The 27120-nt window shown below is 47.9% G+C and overlaps 2 protein-coding genes across 4 annotated transcripts in view; both read left to right on the top strand.

Moving 5' to 3' along the window:
• The window catches only part of pkn1a (protein kinase N1a), a 43591-nt gene extending 30910 nt beyond the window's left edge, over positions 1 to 12681 (top strand). The window contains exons 6-23 of one of the 2 annotated variants that reach the window (XM_056586074.1): positions 417 to 562; positions 1641 to 1854; positions 2274 to 2468; positions 3085 to 3194; positions 3545 to 3688; positions 4086 to 4161; positions 4827 to 4956; positions 5163 to 5247; positions 5918 to 6021; positions 6438 to 6513; positions 6754 to 6845; positions 7307 to 7483; positions 7931 to 7993; positions 8093 to 8169; positions 9354 to 9496; positions 9602 to 9709; positions 9908 to 9988; positions 10264 to 12681. In XM_056586074.1, coding sequence (XP_056442049.1) covers positions 417 to 562; positions 1641 to 1854; positions 2274 to 2468; positions 3085 to 3194; positions 3545 to 3688; positions 4086 to 4161; positions 4827 to 4956; positions 5163 to 5247; positions 5918 to 6021; positions 6438 to 6513; positions 6754 to 6845; positions 7307 to 7483; positions 7931 to 7993; positions 8093 to 8169; positions 9354 to 9496; positions 9602 to 9709; positions 9908 to 9988; positions 10264 to 10467 — 2225 coding nt within the window. In that variant the 3' untranslated portion in view covers positions 10468 to 12681. The remainder of the gene's footprint in view (positions 1 to 416; positions 563 to 1640; positions 1855 to 2273; positions 2469 to 3084; positions 3195 to 3544; positions 3689 to 4085; positions 4162 to 4826; positions 4957 to 5162; positions 5248 to 5917; positions 6022 to 6437; positions 6514 to 6753; positions 6846 to 7306; positions 7484 to 7930; positions 7994 to 8092; positions 8170 to 9353; positions 9497 to 9601; positions 9710 to 9907; positions 9989 to 10263) is intronic. The other variant, XM_056586072.1, reaches the window with a different exon arrangement.
• A 584-nt stretch (positions 12682 to 13265) lies between these two features.
• Positions 13266 to 27120, top strand: map2k7 (mitogen-activated protein kinase kinase 7). 2 transcript variants are annotated; one of them, XM_056586089.1, is made up of 12 exons: positions 13266 to 13479; positions 14706 to 14753; positions 17692 to 17830; positions 18784 to 18850; positions 19020 to 19133; positions 19583 to 19702; positions 19844 to 19951; positions 20075 to 20254; positions 20706 to 20786; positions 21541 to 21683; positions 21815 to 21860; positions 22004 to 27120. In XM_056586089.1, the coding sequence occupies exons 1-12, from the start codon at positions 13356 to 13358 to the stop codon at positions 22145 to 22147; spliced, it is 1314 nt and encodes a 437-aa protein (XP_056442064.1). In that variant the 5' UTR covers positions 13266 to 13355; the 3' UTR covers positions 22148 to 27120. The 2 variants fall into 2 exon arrangements, with proteins under 2 accessions (XP_056442064.1, XP_056442065.1); XM_056586090.1 differs by lacking the exon at positions 14706 to 14753.

Here is a 27120-nt window from a genome sequence, read left to right as displayed (position 1 = left end):
ATATACTTGGATAACTTGTGAGTTGTATATTTGATTTTAACATGGTTGCTCACCTGGTCACTGTTAACATAAACTTTATGTGTGTGCGAAGGTTAAAGACTATGTAACCCTAACCTGTCCCTTGATATGTGTGTGTGTGTAACAGTGACGATGACGTGTGTGTAAGCGATTGTGTGTTACCGTGACCATTATATTTGTGCACAAGTGTTTGGTGTGTGTGTGTGTGTGTGTGTGTGTGTGTGTGTGTGTGTGTGTGTGTGTGTGTGTGTGTGTGTGTGTGTGTGTGTGTGTGTGTGTGTGTGTGTGTGTGTGTGTGTGTGTGTGTGTGTGTGTGTGTGTGTGTTACCGTGACTGTGTGTTACCGTTACCACGACATATGTGCGTGACCCTGACCGGTCGGTGTGTGTTTCCGGTAGGTAACAACGACATGTACGGAGTGGAGCTGCGCATCGAGGAGCTCCGTCACCACTACAGGGTGGAGCACGCGGTGGCCGAGGGGGCCAAAAACGTCCTGCGGCTCCTGGGGGCCAGCAAGGTTCAGGACAAGAAGGCCCTGAGCGAGGTCAGCCCGCCCCCTCCACTGTCCCACTACTTGGTGTACACCCTATGAGCTCATAAGGCAGACCTCGTCCACTGTCCCACCACTTGGTGTACACCCTATGAGCTCATAAGGCAGACCTCGTCCACTGTCCCACTACATAGTGTACACCCTATGAGCTCATAAGGCAGACCTCGTCCACTGTCCCACTACATAGTGTACACCATTGGTCCCAAATAGGGGGCCCGGACCCAGCCCTACGCAAGCTATATCAAGTGTAAACCCCATGAGCTCACTATTAAGGTGTTTTTCACTGGAAGTCATCATAGAACAATCACGGGTGTCAGTCAAAACTAATTAGGGGTCTGGTGCTTCTAGAAAGCGGGGCAAAGCTAGTGGACTTGTCTTCACTGGTTTGGTCCACTGGCCGTGCCCTGGGACACGACAGGAGCAGATGCATCGTTAGTGTTAAGAGGCACACCTGTTTTTCGTGCTGATGAAGTTACCGTCACAAGAGGCGAGGTTCTGGGGGATCGATGTGTTATTACCAACAATGCATTTATTTTGATGTGCAGTGCCTATTCCCAACTCTGCAGTCTGATCTTTAGGCAACAATCTCATTCCTTTTACTGGGAAATATAGACGTGGACAATGACTCGCAAAGATATATATATAGTAGAAAATCGAATGGCTTGAATCAATATGTCTCAAAAGGGCTTTAAGGTCCTCAAACGCAAAGCAGATAATTAAGAAAGTAAAATATGCACGTCATTTAGAAAATCGAACACATTACTTTCTATAGACCCGGAACTCGATGATCCGTCAGCTTTTGCCTTGTTTGATTTCTAAGTTTGATGGATGCATTCGGGTGTATTTGGTCAATAAAGAGGCCAACATTTTGATAAGCAGCAAAGTTTTGTAAAAAGCAATTTTTGCATCCGAATTGGTCTGAAAGTTCCGGAACCCCTAAAAAATAATCAAATGTGAAAAATGTGACTGTTCATAGACCTCGGTGAGGCTGAGGGTGAGTTGTGAAGACTGCTTGACGGTGGGCGGGTGAAATGCATTGTGGGCCTGGAAATGAACCGGCCCCTCTCCCCAGGCCCAGTGCCTCCTGAGCGAGGCGTCCCAGCGCCTGGACCTCCTGCGGGACGCCCTGGACCAGAGGCTGGCCGAGCTCCCCGCGGACCACCCCAAGGCCAGCCTCATCAAGGAGGAGATGGTCCTGGCCGCCTCGCCAGCCTTCAGCTCCCGCCACGGCGCCCCCTACCTCCGCAACCAGTACAGCACCCTCAGCAAGCCCTCGCCGCTCACTGGTGAGGATGGGCAAACGTGTCATGTACTGGTTTGGGTTGGACCCGGACCAAATACTTCTGTCCTTGTTAATAAAAACATTGTTAATAACATGCTTATATTTTTTCATATATATATATATATATATATGAAAAGGGCAAATGGAATATATTGAGACATAATACGGGCCCGTATTTATCAGGTGTAAGTGAATAGCTATTGCCAGATATTAAAAGATCTGGGTGTCCAGTGTCCACCCAGATTGATGCTGGTTAGATCAGTCTCCAGGCCTACCTATTGGACTTTAGGGTTTTACTTATAGTGGGTTACATATTTCTGATGACATGATTTTTATGTAGTAATTTTCCTGAATAAAACATGACAAATTATATAATTTCTAACGTGTGTGTGTGTGTGTGTGTGTGTGTGCGTCCGTCCCCAGGTACCCTGCAGGTGCAGCTGTTGGGCTGTGTGGGCGTGCTGGAGGTGGTGCCTGGCCGCTCTAAGGGCACGTCGGCCATGTTGCCGTGCTACAGCCCCGGGGACAGCAAGTCCTTCATGCGGGGCACCAAGGGGCTCTACGGACGCAGTGGCTCGCTCAGCGGCAAGACCCCCAGCAAGACGGACGAGCTCTCTTGTGAGTGGATGGGCTAGTCCTGCTAGGGCTGCTCGATTAGGAAAAAAAAATCATAATCACGATTAATTTGGTCAATTTTGAAATCACGATTTTTCAAACAATTGTTTTTGAGTTTGAAAACATGATGCTGCATTTCTCTCCAAAAAACTTTGTTACGGAGACCTTTGAAGTCCCCTTAAATAAAAACACAAAATGTTTAAATCGAAAAAATCAAAAAATAATGTACAAAAATGTTTAGGCTGTTTATTTTTGCAATTTCTATAAAGCATTTAATGAATAAAACAAAAATACTGAAGAATGCGAAATTGCGCTAAAAATTCAATTAATCCCACAGTCCAAGGTTCTGCTGTGTAGACTGTTTGTTTTGAGTAGGATTCGAGAGAGGGCAGGCGATTTATGATAAAAAGCAAACGTCCACCCTCTCTGCCCCCTGCCGCTCTACGTCCCTCAACCAGTGAGTGACATTGTACCTGTGATTGACATGCGAGATAGATTACCGAAAGTGTTGTACAGAGGCAGGCGCAGTCAAATTGGATATTCTCACAGCGTATTTTACTAGCTGACGAATGGCTTTGTCATTCCTAACGTGAGTGTGTGTGTCTTTGTGTGGGCGTAGCGGAGGTGAGTGCGGTCCTGAAGATGGACAACGGCGTGGTGGGTCAGACAGCCTGGAAGACCGTAGGAGATCAGGCCTGGGACCAGACCTTCACCGTGGAGCTGGAGAGGGTGAGCACATTTACACCTGCACGCTTACACTTCACAAAGTACTATGGCATTCACTCGATTTTAGTATATTTAATAAGGAGTCAACCACTTCATCAGATATTTTCTTTGACCAATTGCTATCTGCATACAACTTTCCTTTGATCCGTCTGGAAACTTTTAAAACGGTAGCTAAAAAAAGGACAAGTTGAAAGAGTGCACATTACGAAATCGACGTGTACTGATCTAAACGTTAAGGTCACAAAGTTGAGCATTTTTTTTATGACGAGATCACCGACTGTGAAAGCTGTGTTGCCTGTCTGGGATGCGTTTGAAGTCTTCATTGTGTGCGTGTGTGTGTGTGTGTCTAACAGTCCAGGGAGATGGAGATAGCGGTGTACTGGAGGGACTACAGGTCTCTGTGTGCCCTAAAGTACCTGAAGCTGGAGGACTTCCTGGACAACCAGAAGCACGCAGTGCAGCTGGAGCTGGAACCACAGGGGCTGCTGCTGGCGGAGGTACGCCTCTGAAACATCTCTCACACGCCCTGGTCTCCCTCACGCACAAACACAATAGCTCACATACAAACACGCACACAATGTTTCACACACGCACGCACGCACACAATCTCACAAACAGACGTGCACACACGTACATGCGCACGCTCAATCTCGCACATGCACAATCTCGCACCCAATCTCATACACACTCGCATAATGGCGCACCCAATCTTGCACTTAGACATACTATCTCGCAAGCAGTCACAATCTCGCACACACAAACGTGTGAGCACACATACCAATACACTCGCCAAAATAGCGCAGACACACAATATACTATATGTTCAGCAAATAATGATGTAGCAAATAATGGTGTATGGATGTGTGTGTGTTTGTGCGTGTGTGTCTGTACCAGGTGACCTTTTTCAACCCTGTGATCGAGAGAGTCCCTCGTCTTCAGAGGCAGAAGAAGGTCTTCTCCAAACAGCAGGGTGAGCGTCCGTTTCATCAGCACGGGGACCTCTCTCAACACGGTTTCCCAGACGCTGCCTACACTGTTGTCTGAGTTTCAATATTAGGTCGAGGGCGGCTTTTATACCACCGCCCACTCGCCATGTCTCACCGGGACTGGGCTCGAATGTTATCCCTCCAATGAACACAAGCTCATCCGTTGTGCTGCAATGTCGTTTCAGCTGTTAGGCTGTCTGCTCTTGATGCATTCAGATTTGTGAAACTGCTTCTTTGGCATGGGTTTTAATGGTATGGGTTTTAATAGCATTTCAAACCTTCACACAGTTTATGCTCATGCTCATTCCACCCTATTTGCATGCATGCATATGATACAGCTCTGTGGCTTACATTGTGCAAATATACTTCTGCTACTAGCCCTACAAATAGTAAGTTTCAGGCTTATCAGTGGTTGGCATGGTGATGGCTCTTCAATTATTCAGTTTGGTCACCTCAAACTGGGGAACAGGAAGTAGAATTGGATTTTGGGTATTCAATGGCTTTGTACTGTCACCACCAAGACCGTTGGTACGCTTGGAGCTCAGCAGTTCCCCCTTGTGGTTGGTTTCAATGGCGCGGCGAGGTTGACGGAGATGAAGTCTACATTGATGTTTACAATGGGGTTGTCTGTGTGTGTGTGTGTGTGTAGGCAAGGCCTTCTTGCGTGCGCGGCAGATGAACGTGGACATTGGGACGTGGGTGAGGCTGCTGCGGAACGCCATCCCCACCGTCAACAACACAGGAACCTACAGCCCCCACGCACACAGCCTCACCAGCGGGTAAAACACACACCAAGCGAGGGTCCATCCAGCAGCATGGTTCCTGCAGTCTCTCCCTGCTGTGTTTCCCGGTACTGTGTGTCGTCTAAACACCCTGTTTGTGTACGTACCCGCGTGTGTGTGTGTGTGTGTGTGTGTGTGTGTGTGTGTGTGTGTGTGTGTGTGTGTGTGTGTGTGTGTGTGCGTGTGCGCGTGTGTGTTTCCAGGGAAATCTGTATGGAGAAGCTGAGTCTGGACAGCGACTCTCCATACAAAGGAGAAAACAAGAGAGACACGGAAAACAACACGCCGGTGAGAAAGACAGACGGGTTGCGGTAGAGGGAGGCAGGGAGAGGGAGACAGATGGGAAGGGAGAGAGAGAACGAAAATAAGGGGAGACAGAGCGAAAAGCAGGTGAGAGAGAGAACGAAGATAAGGGGAGACAGGGAACGAAAAGCAGGTGAGAGAGGGAACGAAAAGCAGGTGAGAGAGAGAACGAAAAGCAGGTGAGAGAGAGAACGAAAAGCAGGTGAGAGAGAGAACGAAAAGCAGGTGAGAGAGAGAACGAAAAGAAGGTGAGAGAGAACGAAAAGCAGGTGAGAGAGAGGGAACGAAAAGAAGGTGAGAGGGAATGAAAAGAAGGTGAGAGAGGGAACGAAAAGAAGGTGAGAGAGGGAACGAAAAGAAGGTGAGAGAGGGAACGAAAAGAAGGTGAGAGAGGGATCGAGAAGAAGGTGAAAGGGAACAAAAGAAGGTGAGAGAGGGAACGAAAATAAGGTGAGAGAGGGAACGAAAAGAAGGTGAGAGAGGGAACGAAAAGAAGGTGAGAGAGGGATCGAGAAGAAGGTGAGAGGGAACGAAAAGAAGGTGAGAGGGAGAAGGAAAAGAAGGTGAGAGAGTTTTCTTTATTTTTCTCCCCCACAACTCCTAATATCCTGCGTCTTGCTCTCTCTCTGTCCGTCCGTCTGTCTGTGTTCCTCAGGAGCGGGTGCCTGCTATCGAGCCCTTCTCCCCCCCTGACCTCACTCCTGACCTCACCCATGACCTCAACCCAGAGTGTACTGCCCAAACCCCCCCTGTTGACAGGTGCTCACACACGCCTGCGTGCGCGCCCCCACACGCACACACACACGCGCGCACTCAATGTTTATAACACTGTTCAAGGTTAAGTATGATACAAGTGCTGTTTCATTGAAACTCAAGAGCCTTTGTTATTTTTACCATTTTGCTCGCAAACCACTAGACCTTTGGATGATAAAGGATGAAAAGCTGTGTCATACATTCAACACAGACATGTCCGAGCGTGGCCATCACTGTCTGATCGATGCCAACTTGCTGACGATTGTACCTGTGTCTTTCTACCTGTCTCTCCACCCATCTATGGTCTTGTCTGTCTCTCTTTCTCTGTCTCTGTCTCCCTCTGTTCCTATGGTGTTAATCTGCCTGCCTCTCTCGGCCCGTCGGCCTCTCTGTCTGTGTCTCTCTGTCTGGCTGTCCTGCAGTAAGCAAAGAAAGGGCCCGCTGTCCCTCAAGGACTTCCGTCTGATCGCCGTGCTCGGCAGGGGACATTTTGGAAAGGTAATGTTGGACACCTGGAACCTACACACAACTCCTTCAAACCCTGTCAAACATTCAATGATTCCCTTGTTTTTCTCGTAAAAATAAATAAAACGTGTACTTCATACAGTTATACTGTATACTACAAAATCATCTTTAAGACATTGGATAAACCCAAGCATTACGATGGCCTCCCCTTGACCCTCCTTATGGTTGACCCTGGTTGACGTGACACGGGCTCATTGGCTGTTTGACCTCCAGGTGCTGCTGTCGGAGTACAAGAAGAGCGGCACCATGTACGCTATCAAGGCCCTGAAGAAGGGAGACATCGTATCCAGGGACGAGGTGGACAGGTACATGCACGTCCGTGTTAAAGCCCGTATCGCACTTAATCCCGATCCCTAAGAGCCTCACAGGGCAAATCCCCCAGTCCCCCCCGAGAACCCTTCTAACCCTAAAACACTCGTAAGCGAGGGGAGAGAACCTTCTAAGAGGCACACAGATCCACAGTCCTCGTGCTTGGGATGATTGGGAGTCAGGTGTCGGGTAGTCTCTAAGGAAGGTAGAGCCAGGGGCGTTTCCTGGCAACCGGAGGTCTCCCCTGACGGATGCCTGTGTCTTTCCTGGAGCACGACACAGGCCATTGTACCGTCTTTGCCATCGTGAAACCCAATGTTTGTTTCTCGGTTTATCTCAAATACGCAACCTAAAATAATGAGCATGGGACTCGCTTTGGACAGAAGTGACCGGGTCGTGCTCCCAGACCCCTGTGTTATTCCACCACTGATCCTTTGGCCCTCTCTCTGGACCGCAGCCTCATGTGCGAGAAGAGGATCTTCGAGGCGGTCAACTCGTCCCAGCACCCCTTCCTGGTCAACCTGTTTGCGTGCTTCCAGACGCCGGAGCACGTGTGCTTCGTCATGGAGTACACGGCGGGCGGAGACCTCATGATGCACATCCACACGGACGTCTTCACAGAGCCGCGCGCCATGTAAGTAGCGTCTGTGTGTGTGTGTGTGTGTGTGTGTCTTGATCACAGCAGCTGAACGCGACACACAACCATTGGAATTTGTATGAGCACGGGTTTGAACGTGTGTGAGAATGTGAGTGTATTATGTTAATGTGTGTGTGTGTAATATGTGTTTGCCGTGTGTGTATGTATGTTTGTAGGGGGCATGTATGTAGGGGCGTATGAGTTAGTGTCTCAAGCATGCGTGTTCATGTGGCTGTGTATGCGTGGATATGTGAGAAGTATATGTGTCCGTGTCCAAGCTATTGGAGCATCACTATTGGTTTCTGTAGCTGTCACTCATGGGACTACCTTTGAGGTTTGCTGGCTGGTCGGCTGAAAGCCAAAACCTTCCAAGTTGATCATATAGGTTTAGAATGTGTATGCCATGTTCCCATCCTGATGGCATGTGTTCGCTCCCATCTGTAGGTTCTACTCGGCCTGCGTTGTGCTTGGACTCCAGTTCCTTCATGACCATAAGATTGTGTACAGGTGAGCGCACATGACTTAGGACTGGATCTTTCAACATTTTACTCAAAGTTCCTTCCTAACACATCAGTCTCATGCTTGGTTACTCTTGTTATGCTCCAGAGACCTCAAGCTGGACAATCTGCTGCTGGACAAAGATGGCTACGTCAAGATCGCCGACTTTGGCCTTTGTAAAGAAGGTGGGTGTGGATGACTCTTTTCAAATTTGCATTTCATCGCAAATTATGTGGTGTTTTTCTTGGTTGCAATGTCACATTGCAAGGTAATACTTTACAATACGGGTGCATTTAATAACCATTCATTAGCATAGGTTAACTAAGATGTAATTAACAATTAACTATTTTAAGGTTAGGTTTAGTGAGTTAGGCTAAGGTTTAACCCTTACCCTAACCCTAAAAACTCATATATAATTGAATACCTTAGTTAACATGACCAGGATTATGAAGACAATTGATACACGTGAACACATTAGTACATTTTTACTAGACCATTTGTCAAAAGTTAATTGTTAGTTAATGCTTATAAGTGCATTTGCTAATGTTGGTTAATGATAAAGTGTAAACCCCTGTGGGAAGATGATTGATGTGAAATACTGGGGTGGAGTTTCTGGGACCTGGAATGTCCGCCCTGGCTGAGGTTGGAATCTATCGTTTTGTTTGGCTAAATATAAATAAATACATAATTTATTCTTTCATCTGCACTTTCTCACCAACTACAACGCCCTCCATCTTTATCTCCCTTTATCTGTCTCCCTCCATCTCTGTCTCCCTCCATCTCTGTCTCCCTCCATCTCTGTCTCCCTCCATCTCTGTCTCCCTCCATCTCTGTCTCCCTCCATCTCTGTCTCCCTCCATCTCTGTCTCCCTCCATCTCTGTCTCCCTCCATCTGTCTCCCTCCATCTCTGTCTCCCTCCATCTCTGTCTCCCTCCATCTCTGTCTCCCTCCATCTCTGTCTCCCTCCATCTCTGTCTCCCTCCATCTCTGTCTCCCTCCATCTCTGTCTCCCTCCATCTCTGTCTCCCTCCATCTGTCTCCCTCCATCTGTCTCCCTCCATCTCTGTCTCCCTCCATCTCCCTCCATCTCTGTCTCCCTCCATCTCTGTCTCCCTCCATCTCTGTCTCCCTCCATCTGTCTCCCTTTATATCTTCTCCATCAATATCGGTCTCTCTTCATCTCTCTCTGTCTACCTCTAACTATGTCTCTGTGCTGATCTCCCTCGCTCTCTCTCTCTGTGTGTGTGTGTGTGTGTGTGTGTGTGTGTGTGTGTGTGTGTGTGTGTGTGTGTGTGTGTGTGTGTGTGTGTGTGTGTGTGTGTGTGTGTGTGTGTGTGTGTGTGTGTGTGTGTGTGTGTGTGTGTTTAGGGATGGGTTATGGTGATCGGACCAGTACATTCTGCGGGACCCCAGAGTTCTTGGCCCCGGAGGTGCTGACAGACACCTCGTACACCCGCGCCGTGGACTGGTGGGGGCTGGGGGTCCTCATCTATGAGATGCTGGTGGGCGAGGTGAGGAAGAACACGCAGAAACACACTCACACCATGCAAGAATCCAACGATGAAATTGCAGTTCCCATAAGAATGGCAGGGTTGATCGTGTGTGTGTGTGTTTAGTCCCCGTTTCCAGGTGACGATGAGGAGGAGGTGTTTGACAGCATTGTGAACGATGAAGTGCGCTACCCACGCTTCCTCTCCACTGAGGCCATAGGCATAATGAGGAGGGTAAGAACAGACGCACACACAGACGGACGCTATCTAGGCCGGAAAACCGAACACAAATGCTTTACAAACTGACATACATACGTGTAGCTGCATACACACGCATACATAAGATGTTGTCATATACAGTACATCTCACACTCGCGTTCAAACCCAGCACTTGCAAATGTGTGTGTGTGTGTGTGTTTGTGTGTGGACCAGCTGCTGAGGAGGAACCCTGAGAGACGGCTGGGCTCCGGGGAGAAAGATGCAGAGGAGGTGAAGAAGCAGCCGTTCTTCAAGGTAAGGACCGACAGCCGCTCGAGTAGCTAACCCACAGCAGTTCCTTAAAAGCAAAACAATGGGAAAGATTCAATTGTGTGTGTGTGTGTGTGTGTGTGTGTGTGTGTGTGTTTGCACTGTCTTACTTCCTTCCTCTTTTCCTTCTCCCCGCCCCCCCTTTGCTCAACCACTACCTGCCTCCCTCTCTCCTCCCCCACCTGCCTCCCTCTCTCCCCCCCCACCTGCCTCCCTCTCTCCTCCCCCACCTGCCTCCCTCTCTCCCTGGCCCCCTGCAGTCCATGGACTGGGAGGCGCTGCTCCAGAGGAAGCTCACCCCTCCCTTCGTGCCGCGCATCGCGGGCAAGGAGGATGTCAGCAACTTTGACGAGGAGTTCACCACCGAGGCGCCGTCCCTCACGCCGCCGCGAGAGCCCCGCACGCTCTCCCGCAAGGACCAGGACAGCTTCCGGGACTTTGACTACGTCTCCGACCTCTGCTAGTTGGAGCCCGCGTGGAGGGGGCTGATGTTGGGTCAAAGGTCACCGGCTGTGGCAGGGGGGTCTGGGTTTTAGTTGAGGGCAGGGGTGGGGTGGTTGTTATGTGATCCTTGTGGAGAGTTTTAGGGGGGGGTGGGGGGTTCCGACCATCGTGGGCGGACGGTGTCCTTTGACGTGTGGGAGTTTTCGCTCCACCTGCCACCCCGCTGTGAATGAATGGGGACAAACTGGTGTGTGTGTGTGTGTGTGTGTGTGTGTGTGTGTGTGTGTGTGTGTGTGTGTGTGTGTGTGTGTGTGTGTGTGTGTGTGTGTGTGTGTGTGTGTGTGTGTGTGTGTGTGTGTGTGTGTGTGTGTGTGTGTGTTCTTTCTCTGGACCAACAAGAGATATGGACACAGGCACCGATGACTTGCGGCGTTGTGTCAGGAGACAAGATGGATGCCATGAAAATGAAGTACTATCAAAATCACACGCAAAAACAGTTATTAGTATCTGATTGATTAGTATCTGATCCTTTTTGTTTTCTTCAGGACTATAAATGAATTTTCTTTTTTTTTCTATTCACACCAACGGCTGCTGTCATAAAACCAGTTGGTAGAACAGTATCATGCAAACATGCATCTTCACTCACCAGTGATTATCCTCCTCTGCCTGTATGGGGTAGTCTGTCTAGCTATGAATCAGAGACCCTCAGTCTTTCTGTAACGTTTTATAGAAGGCAGATCTGTGTGACATGGCCTCCTAGCCCGATGCCTTACATTTCTACTCGCCCACAAAAAAGCTTCATATTTTTTTTCTGTTTTCTTGTAAATGTTGCGATTGTCCAAGAATGCAATAAGTGATTTGCGAATGTCAGAAAATAAGTGTTTATACATGGTTGTTCTTAATGGAGCAGAGTGAAATCGATTTCAAAACAAACAAAATCTTGGAGGAGTTTGGACTCAATATCTCATAAAAGGACCTAGACTTGTATCGTGACGACGGCGCCGCTGAAAACGCCGGCACAAGCGTGCTGTCTTATGTGTTGGGGTGAAGAACCACTATTCCAGGTTGTTGACCCTCTGTCAGGAGAAAGAGGTCTCGTTTGTTTAACTGTTGCTCTTCTCTACACATTTCCTATTTTTCTTATTTGAGGTTTTAGTTTCTCTGCCCCAAAGGCAGGACGATGAGTCTTCTTTTATTTTTATTATTATGGAACCCTTCAAAATGTTGCATACATATCGCTGCTTAATGGGGAAATATAGCGCCTTAGGCCCATGCCTACTCTGTCTACCTTTTAAAATAAACACAAAATCACGAGCCGTAACCAGCAGGAAAAAGATGTGGGCATGCATTTTAATTCACATGCCATTGGGGGAAATTGATCCGACCTAAAAATTCAAGTCAAAATGTTGATTACCCAAGACGCACAATTCTGTTGCTCTGATGAAACCTGAGATTTGATTTGTAGCTCATGTTGCAGGAGTTCCTCTACCTGACCCCTCTTTATAAAAAGGCATTACGAGCGATACTGAAGAACTGCCTTGAAATAAAAGCTTGATGGTGTTTTAGTGTATTATTATGACTGGTAGAGTTACCTGTAGCCTACTGCTATTGTAGAGGAAGTAAGCTATTTACCGACAATCCCACCCAGGTGAAAAGAAAACAAACTGGTCTTGGCAAAGTTCTTAGAAACAGCTTGCCACATCTTTTAATTGTCATGTTTCCCATCGTGGCGATACCATCTCCATTGTTCTGTAGTCTACTAATGTGAATCTTGGCGTTCAATGCAAGTGCTCTTGGAAAAACGGTTTCTTCAGGAGCAAAGACAAGTCATTATTAGGTGGGTGGGATAAGCAATATTGTATCAACTTTTGTGTGTGAATTTGTTCAGTGATTATTGCATTCTTGCTGTCCATTCTTTACCACATGAGATACTAAAAACAAAATATCATTTTAAGGATTATTGATGAACCATTGTCCGTAATCATGAGTCTGTGGCCTGGTTCATTTGTTTTCCGTGGAATTCAGGCTCTGCTATCCTAAATCCTTGTCTGTGTCAATTGTTGTTCAACTGTATGTATAACAATGTGAACCGGATTCCTCTTGTGTACGACAATACAAAATTGTGTGAAAGTATGACAAGTGTATTTTATAAAGTTATTTTTCGGTCAGAAGGACATGGCCTAGGATTGGTATTGTGTTTTAAACCATTTATCTGAAAAGTCTCACTTAGAAAGTTTCTGCAGCAACCGCTTGTCGGATCAATTTGTAAGGGTCAGGACATGCCCTGTAGCTTACAGAACAGGTCCCACGGGCCTGCTTCTGAATTGTAGGTGATTAAGAGTACTCAATGCGAGTCGAGTTCTAGAGATATACTCTATAAACTTGCTAAACGTTGTCTTCAAAACTAGTAACGTGCAAGAATTGGACTGGTTACTTATCGGCTCATTTTAAGAATATAACTAGCTTGTAGTGTAAAGAGAAAAATGTTGCCAGAGGGACCCTGGACACAACATTCATCCGTTTGTGTCCAGCTGACAGATTCCCCATATAATGCATCATTCTCATAACTATGCAGTATGGTCTCACTGCAATCTATAATTGGAAGTGATGGCTTACGAAACCACTAGCCTCACCACTTTGTGTCCATAAACAGTGAGACTGTGCTTCCAAAAAATAAAAATCTAAGCCAAGGTGTGTTTTCTAAAGTGGCAATATCCCCGCGTGTTGAACTCTAGGCTGGACTGTCAGTGTCAGAGGGAACAGGACAGGGAGCTCGGTGGTCCCACTGCTGCACTGCGATTTTGTTGCTGTCCTCTAGTCTGCCTCCCCTGCATGACTATCATTGTGAGTTGGCCAGAGAGGGGAGTCAAGAGCTCGGTGATCACTCGATGCTGTTCAATTTTTCAAGATGTCGTCGCTGGAACAGAGGCTCTCGAGAATCGAGGAGAAACTAAAACAAGAGAATAATGATGCTCGCCGGAGGATCGACCTTAATATAGACATGAGTCCACAGCGATCACGTCCAAGACCAAGTAAGTGTCCATTGGGAAGAGAATGGGGACGTGTAACAGAATACGAGGAAAGATCGCAGAGCATAGGGCGAAGAGGAGAGGGGGTGTTTTGCTGGTGTTACCTTTTCATGCTAACTGGCTAGCTACATAAACAAACGCCAGCGATGCTTTGTTGTGAGGCTGGCGATCTTCAAAAAACCCTAAATGGATGGTCATGGTTGTGTATAGGTTATATTTGACCATATTAAACGGATGGCAAACGTTTTGTGACATGTCAAACGGACTGGCACCCTGAAGTGTGTTCAGGTTGTTGTCGGCTCCGCACCAGCTCGTCTCGGCTGCAGGCCCCCGCCGCAATGTCGGGTTTGAACGTTGTTATTCCTTCTTGGATAATTACATATAATTGATATGACGTTTAGTTTTATTTGCACTAGATGTGTAGCGCTGACACAAAATAGATTTTAAAGGGGAATTGATTTATATTTCAATAATCGACCGGAGGAGCGACGCGGTAGCAATAGCTAGCTTGAACCATAGCTTTAGCTCACATCGGCTAGAAAGAGGTACACTCCTGTGAATATAACGTCTAGTTTCACCAGATATGCAGAAAGGACAAACACGTTCGGTCGGATGACTGTTCGCGATAACGATCGTGTTTTGAGATTATGCGCGCACTCGCCAAGCCACCACCCTGGCCCTCCAAGTAATGAGGAGCTGCACTCGCTGTCAGTATCAACGAAACTGCTGATCGTGGCAACCAAGTGTGTTTTGAATGCACGTTCGGGTTAACTATCCATTCGACTTGAGCAGTATGCAATCTCTCCAATAAATATGACCTATGTTGCATTGTGGTAGGTTCATACCTGGAACCATTTCATTTCATATGGGGAACTTGAGTGCTATTACTTTTTTTTCATTCCTTGATGAACGGGGTTCTGGCGTTATTCCAAGAATTTTTTTTTTATTGATAAATTGGCTGTATGGATTATGAACAAGTGTGTGTGTGTGTGTGTGTGTGTGTGTGTGTGTGTGTGTGTGTGTGTGTGTGTGTGTGTGTGTGTGTGTGTGTGTAAACTGTATATGTCTGTGTTGAATGTGTCTTTCAAAGTTGTTGGTTACATTTGGCGTACACAGTGAGCGAACAAGGTGTGTGTGTGATGGTTTGCAGAGTGTGTGTGTCTGGTGTGGTTCTGCCCGACTGGGGAGTAATGTGTGGGTGTGTGTGTGCATATTTTCTCTCCGTCCAGTCATCGTGATCCAGCTCTCTCCTGCTCCAGCCCCCTCCCAGCGTGCAGGTATCATTCAATCATCTCTGCCACTGCACCCCTCTCCCCTGTTCTTTTTCTCTCTCTCGCCCATCCTCCTGTATTCCATTCCCACTCATCTAGCTGTTAGCGTCACATTTTAAAACACAGGTGTGATGTGTGTGTAAACAACACCTGCTCTCTTCTTAAGTACCACCCAGTACTTATATTTATAAATTATAATACATGTTGCACATTTATCCTCATCCTAGTGTAGTCTATCCGTTGTAATGTAACGACATGTTAATCTCCGTTCAAGTATTATTTAAAAATCTTTATAGTATTATTTGTGCATCTTTTTCATTTATGCAGATCAGCACAGTGCCATAGTAGTGCCACAAGGTCTCCAAAAAGAGTAATAGATCATGATCCGCAGTAATTAATGCAACAGGGAGGAGATGTAGCTTTTCCACATAGTCTGTTGCCGTATAGAAAACACCTCACATACCTATTAGGGAAAGAAGCGGTGACTGTAAAAACCACGTCCTGTGGAGTTCATTGCTTTAATTATTGCAGATTCAGGGATGGGTTCCAATACTCCCCCACCCATCCCCTTTAAACTCTGACCTCTAACACTAAAATCTCTTCCCCTCTCTTCCATGCCCTCTTTTTCCCCCTCTGTGTTTGTGTGCTCCTGTGTGCCTGTGGCAGGGCAGTGTTGTGTGTACATGCGTTGGTTAAGATAATTAACCCTTGTTTTGATGGAGGCAGAGAATCACGTTGCATGTGGCTTTTTCTGCACAGCACGATGTGTACCGGGTATGTTTCGTTTGACACAATCTCTAATCCAGCATCCCCACTGGCTTGGCCTCAGAACTGCTGTGACTGCTCTGGGCGCGCTCTCTCTCTCTCTCTCTCTCTCTCTCTCTCTCTCTCTCTCTCTCTCTCTCTCTCTCTCTCTCTCTCTCTCTCTCTCTCTCTCTCTCTCTCTCTCTCTCTCTCTCTCTCTCTCTCTCTCTCTCTCTCTCTCTCTCTCTCTCTCTCTCTCTCTCTCTCTCTCTCTCTCTCTCTCTCTCTCTCTTGCAAGGTCTTTTTTCCTACTCGTTTGACCGCTTGATGACTCCCTAAATGTCTCTCGTCGGACGCCCCACTCAGTCTCTGTTTTGACAATTGTGGCTGCTCCTTCCTCCTCTTCTCCTTCTACTCAGCAGATGCCGTTTGTTCGTCCGCACCGCAGACACTCTCTCTTCTCTCCTCCTTTGATCGCTCCATGCGAGCGACACGTCAGCGTCTTTCGTGCGCACGTCTTGTCACATGTGTCAAGTTCTGTTTTCGCTCTCTCTCTGTCTTCGCTCAGTCTGTAAAGTTGTCTGTCGTTCCGGAGCCAAATCAAGCTGTGTTGTGAACTGCCAAAAGACTCGGGGGACCTACTCGTTGAGTCTCTCAGTGTCTCTAACCCCACCTCTTGGCTAAAGCATTACCTCCCTACAGGTACGGGACGGTCCAGGCAAGTGGATGGGTGTGGGCCAGAACTCACCTCCTCAGAGACCTAACTGCCACAAATGTTTTATCTATATGCAAACTGATTCTTGCTGTGCAGATTTTGAAGCCACCAACAGAACAGTTGTGGGTGGATGGGTTTAGATATGAGGGTCATCGGAGGGCAGTGGTATTCAACAGTGAGACAAAAAGGGATTTATAGCAAGGGTTAAGCCCACAATCCACAACTGTGATGCAAGCAAAGCAACCCAAGCGATAACGACAAGATGGCTTGTGGGTGCGGTACAGGCCATCCACGGGAGTCAGGTTTATGGCCCCGGGGAAGAGATTGCTTTGCCACGCAATGCTTACGCATTGTAATGCTTGCGGCCATTGATTCTGTTCTGGCTATTACGCTAATGAAGATGGCGATGTGTGGGTGAAGTGGTGGGCAGGATGTAGAAGCATGTGGATGAGATTTACGCTCCTGGTTTAGGTGTATTGCTGCCTCCACTGCGCCCTGCCATGCCCCTGGTCTGGGCTGGGTGTGGTACTACGGGCCCGCTGTGCATGACAGCTCCTTGCTAACACCCTACTACCGCCCACTGGCTCCTTGTTTGTTGCCTCTTTTGAACTCCTCTGGGGGCTTACAAGGGTTTCCAGAGTCAAACAGGTTCACTCATGCATTTCACCACTTGGCTTTGAACGTAGTGTTTCGCTTTTATGGGGCCCAGGACTTGTTTGCGCGGCGTCCATGTTTTTAGTGGTGCATAATATTTCCTCAGTCTGCGTTTTGAGATGGGTAAGGCCTCTCTGGGTGAAGAGCTGGGTGCTGTGGTACAAATCCAATAACACTTTACTTTTTTTTACAGAATGTAATTTATTATAAATCACTAACTATTAAATGAGGGGGAAAATATACACCCATTTGTTACACGGTTAAATTGTCCAAGGAACATTTCTTAACGATAAGGTAGGTACAATGACTCAATGTTTAATCCCGGTTAATTAAAGAAAAATAAACAAAACAAAACTACCCTTACAGTAACGTAGTACATGACCGGCCACACGGCTTATCGCCTACCTATCTGTGGCGATAACCAGTTAACCAACATATCAATCAGTATGTCAGTGGCTAGTCCATGGCAATTGGAATTAAGCAAGGCGAATATAGAAGTAGAAGGACTCGCTTGACACAGACTGGGTTGTATTTCGCTCCTGTGTCCCTCCCCACGACCTGTACTCGTACTCGCTCAAGCCGTGAAACAAAACTATGTGGAGACACAAAGTAAACCTTCCTCTTGTGTGTAGCGCCAAGAGTTTGGCAAGAAAGTCAAACAGTGCGGAATACTTTGGGGAGAAGGGGTAAAGAGCTCCAGGGTTGTCATTACATGCGGCTCCCTCTTTGTTAAAGGCAAGCCCGAGCCTATCCTCTGTCTGTATGGCTCTCTGCAGCCCTGTCTCTAACCCCCTGTGCCCCCCCCCCCCCCCCCCCTCCCCCCTCCCCCAGCGCTCCAGCTGCCCCTGACCAACGACGGGGGGAGCAGGTCGTCGTCCTCGGAGAGCTCGCCCCAGCACCACCCCAGTCGCCCCCGCAACATGCTCAACCTGCCCACGCCCCAGTACGTCCTGCAGAAGAGCCTGGAAAAGTAGGTCCACGCACGCACATGCACGCACGCACACACGCACACACACTTAAATGCTTTTATTCTGATCCAAATTTTACAAAGAAGGGGAACAACATCCGAACATTATGGGAAGAAAGATTGACAATGGAGCAGGTTCATCAAGCTTACATGCCTTTACAAGACCTACATGATAAGTTAAGGGGCCATTCACACTTGGGCCGTTTGCCTGTTCCGTGCTGCAGGAAGATTCAGCACGATTCCCCCCCTCCCCACTCCCCCCGCTGGCCCGTGGTCACACTGCTCCAAAAGGACGTGGCCTGGGCACGATTGCTCCTTCATACATACGTCATCACGTCGTAATACGATAAATACGTCATCACCAAGCGCAGTGTCCAGTTGCGACTGAATGCTGTCGTCTGCCCAAATTTCAAGTAAACACTCGACTTCACTATCGCACCAACGTAAACCCACTCGTGAACCGCTTGCCGCCATTATTTAAAATGATTTTTGTGGGGAAGTAGGGCATGGACCTATAAAGAAAGAAGGGTCGCGCAAGGACTACGTCATCCAGCTCACGTTGCGTATCCACGCGTGTGTGCGTGTCATCTCATTAGCATCTGTACTTTGGCCACGGCACACCTCTCCCAAGTGTGCCGTGGCCAAGGGGCTGTTCCGTGCTGGAATGCGGATGTCGTGGTCACACTAGCCAAACGTTCTAGACTTTAGTATGCATATGAGCTCGGGCACGGTGCTGCGGCCCTAGTGTGAGTGGCCCCTAAGTTATTACACCCAATGGATCAACAAAACATCTTTGTCTCCAGATTTGCATAATACCTAAGGTGGCTGAAACAGAGCAACGTCTAGCCAATCTTTTGGCTTCATTCTTGTGAAACCCCCCAACCGCAACACAGACAGACACAGACACAGAGAGGGAGATAGCATCCCTGAAATGGAATGTGTGCTTGGTTCTGCAGTGCGGAGATTGACCAGAAGCTTCAGGAGATCATGAAACAGACGGGCTATCTAAAGATCGACGGTCAGGTGAGATGAACTGAACACACACAACATATGAATAATCTCATGTTGGTTAGTTTTGTATTTGAGCTACAAGATTCCTCAACATTGACAGGGCCTTTAGCACCCCTACGGTAACTGACTGAAGGTAATACCAGCATTAGTAATCTATTTATTTATGCATGTTTCCCCACAGCGCTATCCAGCTGAGGTATCAGACCTGATCAGCGAGGGCGAGATTGGCAGTGGAACTTGTGGTCAGGTCTTTAAGATCAGATTCAAGAAAACGGGCCACGTCATCGCAGTCAAGGTAGGGCTGGCCCCTATCTCTGACGTAAAGCAGCATCCGATCATTTATGACCAATAGGGCGCAGATGTCCACTTTCTCTTTCTTTCTTGCACTCTCTCTTGTACTATCCTCTCCTTCTTTGTGTGTCCCTGTGGTGCATTTCCTCACTCCCTCCCTCTCATTCGCCTGATTGGTTCAGCCCACACTGATTCCCTAATTACAGCACACACATTCTTCCTTTTTATATCGGGAGATAGCTTAATTGTAGTCGGCGTGCTGTTGAACAATTAGCAAGCTCTCCGATGCAAAGCACAAGTACTTCACACATGGACTCACTACTGCTTGGATCCTTTAAAGTCTCTTGTGTTTCTCTTGCTTTTTGCGGAGTTCATTTGTTTTGCGTAGACTTGTTCTTATTTACAGTGTTCTCTGGTAACTCAATGTGGTATGTTTTTTTTTGGTGTCACCAGCAAATGCGTCGCACTGGAAACAAGGATGAGAACAAGAGGATCCTGATGGACCTGGATGTAGTGCTGAAGAGTCACGACTGTCCGTACATCATTCAGTGCTATGGCGCCATAGTTACCAACGTAAGCACAAACACACACATGCACCCTAATGTTCAGAGGAGGAGCTCAATGCCTAATTGGATTGGAATACTGATTGTGTGTGTGTGTGTGTGTGTGTGTGTGTGTGTGTGTGTGTGTGTGTGTGTGTGTGTGTGTGTGCAGACGGATGTGTTCATCGCCATGGAGTTGATGGGGACGTGTGCTGAGAAGCTGAAAAAGAGGATCCAGGGGCCGATGCCGGAGCGCATTCTGGGAAAAATGACTGTGGCGGTAAGCTGTGTGTGTGTGTGTGTGTGTGTTTTCTGGTCCAAATTGAAGTGGTTTTCATGTATGTTTTCTGGTCAAGGTCTACCACTTGAGTTTGGGTAACGTGCGTGTATTTTGTCCTCCCAGATCGTGAAGGCGCTGCTGTACCTGAAGGAGAAGCACGGCGTGATCCACCGGGACGTGAAGCCCTCCAACATCCTGCTGGACGACAAGGGCCAGATCAAACTGTGTGACTTTGGCATCAGCGGGCGGCTGGTCGACTCCAAGGCCAAGACACGTAGCGCCGGCTGTGCTGCGTACATGGCAGTGAGTCAACACACGGGCCCAGATGGCCACACACGCACGCACGCGCGCGCGCGCACACAACCAGACCAAGATGCACAAACTCATGCACGCGCAGGCGCACGCACACAAATACACACACACACACACACACACACATACATACACTTACTCACACACGCACACATGTATGCAGGCGCATGCACAGAGTACCCAGATGGATACATAAACACAGAGATGGAAACTTCCAAGTTCAGAACATTTAATTTGGTCCCAGCATGTGAGTCAACCCTCTGGATTGGCTAGCTGGTGTAATCCAGGAGTCGGCTGAAGGCTCACTTGCATTGGGTGAAAGGAAACGCATGGCAGGACCTTTTTTTAGTTTCTGAACATGGAATTGTCTGTCCCAGGTTGTAGAGATGTTCTGCAGTCCTTATGTACTCACAGATCCCCCTGTAATAATGTGTGTCTGCAGCCTGAGAGAATAGACCCTCCAGACCCCAGCAAGCCAGACTACGACATCCGGGCCGATGTGTGGAGCTTGGGCATCTCTCTGGTAAGACGTGGACCTCTCTTGGTCTTACACTGGGTGTATGCTAGCATTACTGTAGTGGTCACTACATGGCACGTAACATGTTGGAGCTTGGCAGTATTAATATTAAGGCTTCCAATAAATATTGGGTGGGTATGGCGCATTTCCTTCCGGGGTGCGGGTCGGTTCGGAGAGGTTTGGTGGAGTAGTGAAGGTGCGGTTCGGCGCAGCTCGCGTTTCCAGCGCCGACAGTACCCTTATGGTGGGGGGGGCTTGAAGCCGGATGGCGATAGCCGCGGCAGCTACGTTAGCATTGTGACCTCATAGCAGCCTGACAGAGTGTAGCCTGCTAATAAATCCAAGGAAAAAGCAGAACGCGCACAAAGATCAACAATGTAGGTCATCCAAGGAGGAACGGCAAACTTTTGCGTGACATTTTCTTCAATTAACGAAGCTTTCGCCGTTGTCTAGAAACACCTTGCGGATAATGTGTTTGTTTATTATGATCCCCCTGTCGCACGGAAGTGCGATTCTGTCAACCAATCAACGGTCGGCGTGTGTAGCTTGAACTTTCCGGCACCCTATTCAGGCGTCTCAGTACCCCAACGGAGGAGAACTGCGAGACGAGTACGGCTCAATACGGCTCAGTCCGGGTCACTCCCACTTTTGGCGGTGGAAACGCGACCCGTGCCGCACCTTTGCGAACTGAACCGACCCGCACCCTCCGTTGGAAACGCGCCATTATTAAATCCAAATGGTGTGTCCTCTTGGCCTGCAGGTGGAGCTAGCCACAGGACAGTTCCCTTACAAGAACTGCAAGACGGACTTTGAAGTCCTCACCAAAGTGCTCCAGGAAGACCCTCCAGTGCTGCCTCACGGCATGGACTTCTCCAACGACTTCCAGTCCTTCGTCAAAGACTGGTGAGACACGCGCAACCACAGACTCAAAACACATCCGCAAAAATTCGCCTCAGACAGGATTCTAAACTAGACGCACTCGGTTCACGCACCGACTGTCAATCCGTGTTGTTTCATGCGTTTTCTTTCCACAGCCTCACAAAGGATCACAGAAAACGGCCCAAATACAACAAACTGCTGGTGAGTCGTGTTTGTTTGCCTCATGAAACGTTTCTCTCATCAAGATCATGTGTAGAAAATGGCCCCCGAAGGACCGTTTCTGGATGGCGCTGAATTGTTTGTTTACACGCGTCTCCCCGGCCACCCCCCCCCCCCCCCCCCAGGAGCATAACTTCATCCGGCACTACGAGGTCCTGGAGGTGGATGTGGCCGGCTGGTTCCAGGCGGTCATGGATTGCACCGAGTCCCCCCGCAGCAGCCAGTGTTACAGCCACCAGCACCAGCTGACCTCGGTCTTCAGCAGGTAGCCTGGTCGGGCCTGGCCCTGGACAAGCTCAACATCGGCCTCAGCCCAACGCTACCCGGGTTAGCTTCGGCAGGGCTAGCTAAGGCCAGGCCAGCTTAGGCAGGCCTTGCGTTGGCTTTGAGTGTTTAGCGCTAGCCTAGCCCAGTCTAGGCTTCGTCTTGGCCTACACTAGCCTAGACCGGTGTTAGCCAAGCCTATCATGGGCTTAGCCTATCTTTTGGACCCTGGGGAGGGGTGGGGGGCGGGGGGGGGAGCCGTGCGGTCCGGGTTGTGTTTGAGGAAAGAGGAGAGACTGATGGAGACTGGAGAGTTGAGGCCTCCGGATCAATACATGGACGGATGGATCGGGTGGACGGACGGACAGGTGCAGTAGTAGATCCCTTAAGGGTATTTTAGGGTTTCATTGGTGGTTTTGATTGGTTCAAATGGACAGGCAGAACTGGTAGGGGTGGAGGGGTCCCTTAGCTAGATTAGACTGGTGTGTCATCACACCTTTCTAACAGAAAATGTACAGCACACTCACACTAATCCGTATAACTCACTGCACTGTTTTGTTTCTACACGTAAATGTTCTCTTACCGCGTGCAGACACGTACTCGTCTATGTACTAGGGATGTGCATTTCTGGCAAAAATACTATTTTGATATTCGCTGAGAAGCATTTGAAAATCGGTCGATCAAGAACCCCCCACGCACGCACGCACACAACTCGTATACACGCACACACAATGACACAGGGGGAGGCTTCTATGATTTGTATGAAATCAATCTGTTTATTTCAACAACTGCGCCATCAACATTCAACATTCATCAAAATTATTTCAACGTGGGCTTAGGCAGATAGGCCTACATGCGCCGAAAACACATCGCTATTTATTTTACTGAACACAGCCTGCATGACGGTGAACTAGACACGTCTTTAGCATATGGAAACTATGGCCGAAAAAATTACTTCACACGGTGTGTCTTTTTACAATTTATTTGTTACCAGCATTCGTAGTGTTGATCAGCAGAGAAATAGTCTGCCAAAGACGTTCACGTCACTTAGCAACCGAGGACGCTGGGGTTGATGAGTTACCAGACTACTTCTGGAGTGATACGATACAACTTTCCTTGACTGCGGTCATTATATGCTTAGCAACAGTGAATTATCAAAAAGATATTCACCACCGGAAGTTGAGAAGGCCCAGTCAAGTGAACGGAGCGTTTGACAGCATTGAGAAGAGCCGTGTAATAAATAACCAAAGTCACATTCATTATTCGATATTCTACGTGACTCAGACTATTCGACGATCGTTGCCCATCCCTAGTATGTACTACACCCTTTGATCCATTGCATTGAAGAATCGGATCGCATCGGTCAACAGCGTAGTCAGCAGACACTGGAACGGAGCCTCAGTGTAGAGTAGAGTGGAGAGGAACCTTTCCCCCCCACTGTGATGGAGGACACACACGACCAGGATAAGGTGTTACTATGAGTCCTATCGTGTGTGTGTGTGTGTTATTCAAAGGCAGATTATGTATTTTATCCATCTTTTATTTTACTCACTATAACTAACTCACGAGATCAACCAATTACTTTTTTGTAGCCAATATTAACCTTGCACTTAATAATTAAACTGAATTTCTGACAAATATTAACATCCATTAATTTGTTACACGATTTAAGAAATTATGGAAAATACAAAAAAAATTGCATTGCTTTGTAGTAGGTACAGTTGTGTATGGGTTTCTTATGGGTCATTTTATAAGTATTATTATTATTATTATTTAAAGCGACACAGAACTTAAAGAGGTGGGAGCGTTGGAGGTGTGGTGTAGAAGAAGAAGAGAGGATAATGTTTAGCTAGCCCACCGTCCGGTTGGGCTAGTGCCAAGCTAAGCTATAAGCTCCAAATCTATGGAGCACACAGTCCAGTATTGACAGCTCAGTGGCAGTTAAGCTGTGGTGGGTCATTCCAAAATAAAAGCCCCCGTGATTAACACCAGGCATAATGCTGATATGAAGGAATTAAACGTTAAGTGTAGGTCACCTTGGCTGGAAGCCTCATCCCCGTGACCCAGTGATTGGCAGTGGTGTTCAGAGGACGTTAAGGCTCCTCTACCGAGAGTGGTAACATCTGAGGTTATAGTGTGTTCGGATAACCAATGGGACATGGCTACACCCATGTTTTGGGTGTACTGTTGGGGTGGAACCTCTGGCCATCCTACAGCGTGACCACAGTGAGGTTCAGCCCCTGGTCGGTTCTCTGAGCTCTCTGGTGTTACACCAATGGAGTCCATGGAGCTACTAACCTCCGGCACAGTCACTGCCAAAGTTGACCAGGGAGGACTCGGGAACCGGAAACCAAATCACCACTCGACACAGAGAGGGCGGGAGAGCCCATGGAACAGGAAAGAACCAGTAAGAGGATTCAGGGGGAGGGAGAGCATAGCATGTTGACCAGTGGTAGAGATGCGTCTAGCTTTGAGGAAACTAACATTGTAGAAGGGAAGGAGCAGTGTGATGTCAGAGCAGAGGATGCACCAGTCAATAGGCTTATGCACAGGAGCAACGGGATCCTTTTTATACTAGAACTGGCTTTGGGTCCGTAACCGGATGGACATACCTCTAATATTATTCTAGGTGGTAGGCTTCCTTTTCGTAGAGCCTGACCTGTTTGATGGGGCTCTTTGTGTTGAGGGGTATTTTCTTCTGCCCCTTGGCTGACTGGTTCTGGTTTATCAGGCTGCTGTAGCATAGCGTTATCCCAACTGGTGCATCGGTGGACTGGAGGGAATTAGAGAAGTTAAGGAAAGTAACAGAACGTCAGTGAAGGGTCTGGGACGGAGTGGCAGGGACAGGATGTTGGACAGCAAGTGGTGGGGGAACGGAGATAGGAAGTGGAAACGTGATGGATTCTGTGTTGCAGGATACTTAAAAAAATAAATAAAATAGCTTTCATGGTGTTACACCGACCTGAAGTGTATGGCTTTAGGGAGTGAGAATCAGTGTCTGTTTAAATGTTTGATCATGTTTACTTTTCTTTTGAGAAAGATATTATTTATTTGGGTTGCTAGTGTACTGCTGCTACTTTGAATTGCTTTAGACTGCTGTCATCTTTTTCCCAAAAGGACAAATACCTTTTTTTTTTTTTTTAAGCCAAATATGTCAAACCTAATGCAATGTAAACACATGTTACCAAATACTGAGAAGCATCCGAGGGGGGAGAGGAGGTTAACTAAATGTTTTCGATGAATTCAGAGAAAGGGAAACGCAAGGAGGTGTATCGGGAGAAACCCGATATTTGTCGACACAGAGCCACTAACACACTGCGAACACGCACACAAGCGTGCGTCACCATAGATACAGAAGACCATGTTTATCCACCCCACTAGCATCACAGAGAGGTCATGTCCAACCCAAACGGACACATTTTATTTTTTGGGGTTCCGTTTCCTCTGAGGTGGTTCTCGTTCATGTAATGGGTTATCTCAAGTGTACAGTCCTCAATCCTTGCGCCTGTCTGTCCGTCAGTCCACCCATGTCTGTCTGTCTGCGGGGGCCGCCCCAGCGAACTGTATCACAAGGTCTGTGTCTACACCAAAGGTGTCCTCTGCTAGAAAAAAAAAAAAGAAAAGATACGAAAGAGCTGTGGTTTATGGTTATGATGAGCATTGTTGTTGACGTTATATTTGATCACTATGACTACATATAATATATATATCTATGTAAAATCTCTATAGCTATGTGTGTCATCTACAGCAAGAGACTGGGGGCCCCCTTCAACATCCAACACAACCGATCCAAAGTGTATCGAACCTAGATTCGAACCTCGGTTACGTTCCAACGCTTCCCGTGGGTCTCAGACATCCTCGCTATGAGAGGTTTAACTGGGAGGGTCTGGCTGTTGTGCTCGGCCTTCCATCCCCTGTAGAGACGGTGAAGAAGTTCCTCCGTTTCCAGCCCGTTAAAAGCTGTATCCCTCCTGAACTAAAAGAGCCGCACCCCAACAAACCACAGGCTGCACAGATCCAGGTTATGACGTCGTTGCCATAGTGTGTATGGAAAGTGACGCAGCATAACCTGGAGATCCTGAACGCCCTTGCCCAGAGTGAGCAGGTGCAATAGCCAGTGTTTGACTGTAGGGGGGCGCTGTCTCTGCAATTCTGTGTTTTATTTTCCTGCACCACTTTAACAGAGTGAGACCTATCCGTACTATACTGTCAGTCATCCAGGTCAGAGCATCACATGGACCCAGTCTCTCCCAGTCTATATTCAATGTTGTTCCGTTGAAGTATCCCTCGACACATACACTCTCTCTAACCCACACACATGCAGACACACTCTAAGACACTAACAAGCTACTATCTGGGAATCTTGCAAAGGTATCCCCTGTACTGTTGGTGTGTGTGAGTTTATGTAAAAAAAAAAGACTGATTTACTAACCGGAAAAACAACACGCATGCACCAAATGTATATAGTTATTACTTTCTCATAGGACCCTGCGAGGCTGTGTGTGTGTGTGTGTGTGTGTGTGTGTGTGTGTGTGTGTGTGTGTGTGTGTGTGTGTGTGTGTGTGTGTGTGTGTGTGTGTGTGTGTGTGTGTGTGTGTGTGTGTGTGTGTGTCCATTGCAGGGCCCGCGGTGTACAAAAAAAAAAAAAAAGACGGCAAGAAACAGTGTATGTGTTTGCCTGTTTGCGTGTCTCTCTCCATCTGTAAAGTAAACCAAAAAACATTTTCACTATGCAGTCATTCAAAGCACGTCGCGACGCCGCCTCCCGTGTAAATAAGCTACATGTATGGAGATACTAGGGGCTGTACAGGATGGTGGATGAGAGTTCCCTTGGGGGATCCCTCCTCCCTGCATGTCTGCGCGTGTCCGTGTGTGATGAGCGACGGCGCAGAGGGCCAACGAGAGCGAGTAGACGGACACGCAGCAAGAGGGTTTTGAGGGAGCGGAGCAATGTGAGGAATGTATTATGGAGCGGGGA

Source organism: Gadus chalcogrammus, chromosome 3 (assembly GCF_026213295.1).
Source record: "Gadus chalcogrammus isolate NIFS_2021 chromosome 3, NIFS_Gcha_1.0, whole genome shotgun sequence".
Lineage (NCBI taxonomy): Eukaryota > Metazoa > Chordata > Actinopteri > Gadiformes > Gadidae > Gadus > Gadus chalcogrammus.
The sequence above is the reverse complement of the archived record's forward strand: the minus strand, read 5'-3'. Positions and strand labels throughout refer to the sequence as shown.